Genomic DNA, 5,000 nt, shown 5'->3' with positions numbered 1-5,000 from the left:
TTAACTTGAAGTACTAAAATAACTCAACTAAAACTGAAATAAAAATTATTAAAAAACTATTTAGAAATTTATATAAAAAGTTGAATTGTACATATATATATATTTAAAGCTACTTTTTTTGTATTATTTATTCAATGCTTTTCTCATGTAACACAATAATTAGCCCAAATTGATTCATTTGAGATTAATTAATCAGCACTTCATGTAATTAATTAGATGAAACATTTGAATCACTTGAAACTTTAAAACTTTAACTAAAATTAAAATAAAGGGAGAAAATATATATTTAAAAAATGTCATTAAAAATATTAATAAAAACTAGAATATACTGTCAGTGAAATTAAAATAAGCTTGGTTTAATGAGTAGATGTACTACTAATTAACATTTACATTTTCTATTTTTACATTTTAATATTGTAATATTATATAATATTGTGTACTACAAATATTGTCAGCTTTTTGACAGATTGCCTTGTTCCTCTTTTGTAAGTCACTTTGTATAAAAGCTTAATGCATAAATGTAATATAATATTTCAAATAATAGTTTTTTATATACGGTTGTATAATAGCAGGAAGGCATTTGTGGATACAGTTCCCATTAATTACTTCATACTTTCTCTGTATTTCTGTGCTTTAGGCTCCAGACGAGTCACTCACTGCAAAGGTAGGTCTGATGCCAAATCATAAGATTATTCAGTTTTATGCATTTAAACATTTCCAATAAATTCTCATCAACTTAACACAAAATACTTATTATTATGAAAGTTTTCATATGGTAGGAAATTTTCGTGTTTTTCTGTGTGCCTTTAAAACTTATTCCTGTTGTAAATGAGCTGTATTTCAGCACACATTTCTCCACATTTTTATCATTTATTCATTTGTGGTGACATTCACCCATTACTCTTGAATCTCAGACGATGTGTTAAAGACCATGTGTCTCTTAATGTTTTCTCTCTCTGTGTTTATTCCTCCTCATCCTCGTCCTGATCTGCCGCTTCACTTAGTGACTATGCAGATCTCTCTGACGCCGCTGTCAGGAAGGACTGGGTCAGCTGAGCCGGAGCCGGTGGTGTCCGTGTCGCTGCGGTCCACCGTGTGTCCATCCACAGGATCTGCAGTGACACCATGTAAAGCTTTCGTCCAGAAGAGCTCCTGTCAGAAGCCCTCGCTCCGGGACGCCCCGAGCCACAAGAGTCCCATTAAGTCCCCCAGTCAATACTTCCAGATCTGTTACTGAAGCCTGTTCCAGTCTCACGGAGTCCCTTAGTATTAGGTTACTTTCTGAAGAATAACACTGCCTCCAGTGAAAAAGTGCATCTCCTGTTGTCTCTCACAAATTAGTTTAGAGCTGTTTAAATGCTGCTTGATCTGTGCAGATTTCTCTCCTGATTCACACCAGAACACTTTTTCACCGGAGGAAGCGTTATTATGGATTATGGACTCGTATTTTAGTTTAAAATGTCTTGATGATGGATTTGTTCTTAGTCGTATTTGGTGCTGAATTAAAGCAAATCAGATTCATATAGTGAGTTTTTAATTCTATAATCATCTACTGCTGTGTGGTAGCTCCTGACTGCCACCTGCTGGCTCGGATGATTGAGATGATGTTCCTGTCCGGCCCTTTCATTAAATAAGATGACATTGAGAAAGGACTTTTCTTTACGAACAGATTTATCCACAAATGATCACACTTCAAACAGGGACTGAAATATTGTGTTCAGGATTAGTGATACCGTAGGTGAATTCATGTAAACTAATTCAGAAAATACCCCATCATATATATATATATATATATATATATACACTGGTGATCAAGAGTTTGGGATCAGTGAGACTTGTAATGTTTTTTAAAGAAGTCTCTTCTGCTCATCAAGGCTGCATTCATTTGATCAAAAATACTGAAAAAAATCAGTAATCTTGCAAAATGTTATTACAATATAAAATAATGGTTTCTATTTTAATATTCTTTAAAATATAATTTATTTCTGTGATGTGCAGCTGTATTTTCATCATCATTACTCCAGTCTTCAGTGTCACATGATCTTCAGAAATCATTCTAATATGATGATTTATTATTAGAATTATCAATGTTGTGCTGACAAATATATTTTTGGAACCTGTGATACTTTTTTTCAATAAAAAGATTCTTTGATGAATAAAAAGTTTAAAAGAATAGAATTTATTAAAAATATAAATCTTTTCTAACAATATAAATCTTTGCTATCATTTCTTATCAATTTAACACATCCTTGCTGAATAAAAGTTTAAAGAATAAAAATGTACTGACCCCAAACTTTTGAATTGTAGAGTATATTGTTAGAAAAGATTTATATTTTAAATAAATGCTCTTCTTTTTAACTTTTTATTCATCAAAGAATCCTGAAAGAAAAAGTATCACAGTTTCAGCAGCATTTTGGTTTTTACGCTGATAATAAATCATCATATTAGAATGATTTCTGAAGATCATGTGACACTGAAGACTGGAGTAATGATGCTGAAAATACAGCTGCACATCACAGAAATAAATTACAGTTTAATGTATATTAAAATAGAAAAATGCTATATATCAAATAAATGCATCCTTGATGAGAAGAAGAAACTCCTGTAAAAAACATTAAAAATGACCAGTAGTGTTTATATATATATATATATATATATATATATATATATATATATATATATATATATATACAGTACTGTGCAGAAGTCTTAGGCCATTAGTGTTTTCACCAACAAAAAAATCAAATATTTTGAAAAAAAAAATAAAAAAAAATCTTTTGCTGTAGCTTTGTACTTTGAAAGGTTTTAGGCTCTTGTGTTAAAATGCTGTAAAGTGAGGATGCTTTCAGAAATAATGTCATAAATAGATGTTATTTATCAATTAACTTCTATTAACAAAACTAAATCAAGATTTGGTGCGACCATCCTTTGCTTTTAAAACAGCTTCTGTCCTCGGTACGTGAGCAGAGTGTATATATATATATATACAGACAGACAGTAAAAATAGGACCCAACACCCTGTAATATGTATTTTTCATATTGAGTTTTCAGGTCTTTTACTCGTTTTGAAAATATCAGTATATTTTCCATATATATATATATATATATATATATATATATACATACAGTCAATTTCACAAGTAATTGCAAAGAAAACATTTTGAAAAAAAAATTGCTAGTAAATTTTTAAGAATGTGCAGAAAATATCAGTTAAATTACTAGTTAATTGCACATTACAAAGAATTATAATTTAAAAAAAATAAATAAATAAATGAATAAATTATAAATTGTAAAAAATAAAAAGTGTATAGAAACTATTATAATAAAAAACAACACTAAATAATAATAATAAAACATTGAATTAAACATGGAATTTTGAAGTAGAAAAACTGAAATAGTATTTATGTGTGTCATATTTTTAAAATCTATATTTTAGTCGTTAATATCTTTATTTTAAAGCTAATTAACGCTGATCTCCACATATAGCCTACTAATTTATCACTGAGAAAACGATCAACAAAAACTCCTCAGCTGCTTGAAACTGAAGAAGATGAAGAAGATGATGAAGATCGCGCGGGTTTAATCCTCCAGTCTTCCGGTCCTCCGCTGCTCGGTCAGCCGTGCGTGTGAACGCTCAGAGCAGCGGGCGCGTGTTCCGGTGGTTCCGGTGTGACGGAGGGCGCCAGCGGCAGAAGCGGTGAGTCAGTGCGCGGCGGACGGAAGATGGCAACCGAAGCGCCGCTGCTGTGACCGAGCGCCGCCGAACCGGAGACCGGGCGCGATCCCTGTGAGATGGACTTGAGCTCGAGACCTCAACACGGCGACAAAATCACGAGAAAACGTTACGCACTCGACGCAGGAGCGGCGCGTTCTGCTCTGTCGCATTCTCTCCTCGCGGCGCATCCATTATTTAACGAACCTCACGGGATATTCACCGGTAAACGCTGAGCGGCGTGGACTTTGCACACACGGGTCACCGAAAGACTGCGCTGACATTATTCCATCTTTACTTAAAACGAAGAAAAAGAAGAAAATATGAGGTAAGCGCTCGCTCGCGCGCAGCGTCCGTTATTATCCGTTATTGATGGCGCGAAGCTGCAGCGGCTCGTGAGGCGGGAGTCAGTGATTCACATGCACGGGTTCAGGGTTAAATCGCCATATATGTGAGTTATTGGATGAAATAACGGGGTTTGAAGCGTCAGGCGCGTTCACCTGAGGACGGCGGGCCTTCAGCGCTGACGCGACGCGTTTACCGCGTCAGTGTCGCGCGTTGATTAGTGTCGCTTCTGACAGATGTGACAGCGCGCGAAACGGACGCGTTTCTTATGATTGTGTGAAAAAAAAGTGCGCGAAAGAAAGAAGGGCGCGTAAGCTGGATACCGGAGGATCTGTGATGTGTCGCGGAGGGCGTGGTCGCGGCTGTTGTCATGGTAACCGGAGATGCGGTGATGCTGCTATTATTGCGCAATAATCCCGACATCTGAGTCCATAATGAACGATCAGATATTCATGAATGGATTTCAGACTCGAATCTGGCCAACAGTTCAGTGTAAACACATTCTCAGAATACACTCATAACCTCATCAGTTCGCATAACATTAATAATTAATGCATTTTCGTTTGATATATATATATAGTTAATGTTTTATGTCTTCGTTTGATAATAACTGTTTTGTTAGCATACATTTTATTAGTAATGAGTCCAGAAAAATGAAAACAGACAACACAGAGTTTCTAAAAATAAAACATTGCAATAATAATAATAATAAAAGATGATTAAGTTGTATGAGTTCAATCGATTAGAAATGCTTTGGATTGAATTTGGAACACTGAAGAGTTTGAAAAAAGATAAAACAAATTTCATCAAGCCCTATATTTTTATAAGTTGTATGATTTCAATTAACTAGACATGCTTGATTTTAGATTACATTAGAATTTGATTACTACAATTAAATTTAACCATTAGAGTCGAAATTAAACGGGAAAATGCCACCAAGGTT

General features: G+C 34.3%; 1 protein-coding gene across 2 annotated transcripts in view; it reads left to right on the top strand.

Annotated features, from left to right (window-relative positions):
- LOC109051740 (echinoderm microtubule-associated protein-like 1) overlaps window positions 1-1,521 on the top strand; it is a 7,440-nt gene extending 5,919 nt beyond the window's left edge. The window contains exons 6-7 of one of the 2 annotated variants that reach the window (XM_042755902.1): window positions 638-664; window positions 1,005-1,521. In XM_042755902.1, coding sequence (XP_042611836.1) covers window positions 638-664; window positions 1,005-1,237 — 260 coding nt within the window. In that variant the 3' untranslated portion in view covers window positions 1,238-1,521. The remainder of the gene's footprint in view (window positions 1-637; window positions 665-1,004) is intronic. The other variant, XM_042755903.1, reaches the window with a different exon arrangement.
- The last annotated feature ends 3,479 nt before the right edge of the window (window positions 1,522-5,000 follow it).

This window comes from Cyprinus carpio, unplaced genomic scaffold (assembly GCF_018340385.1).
Source record: "Cyprinus carpio isolate SPL01 unplaced genomic scaffold, ASM1834038v1 S000006754, whole genome shotgun sequence".
NCBI lineage: Eukaryota > Metazoa > Chordata > Actinopteri > Cypriniformes > Cyprinidae > Cyprinus > Cyprinus carpio.
Note: the sequence above shows the minus strand (reverse complement) of the source record. Positions and strands in the feature narration are given on the sequence as shown.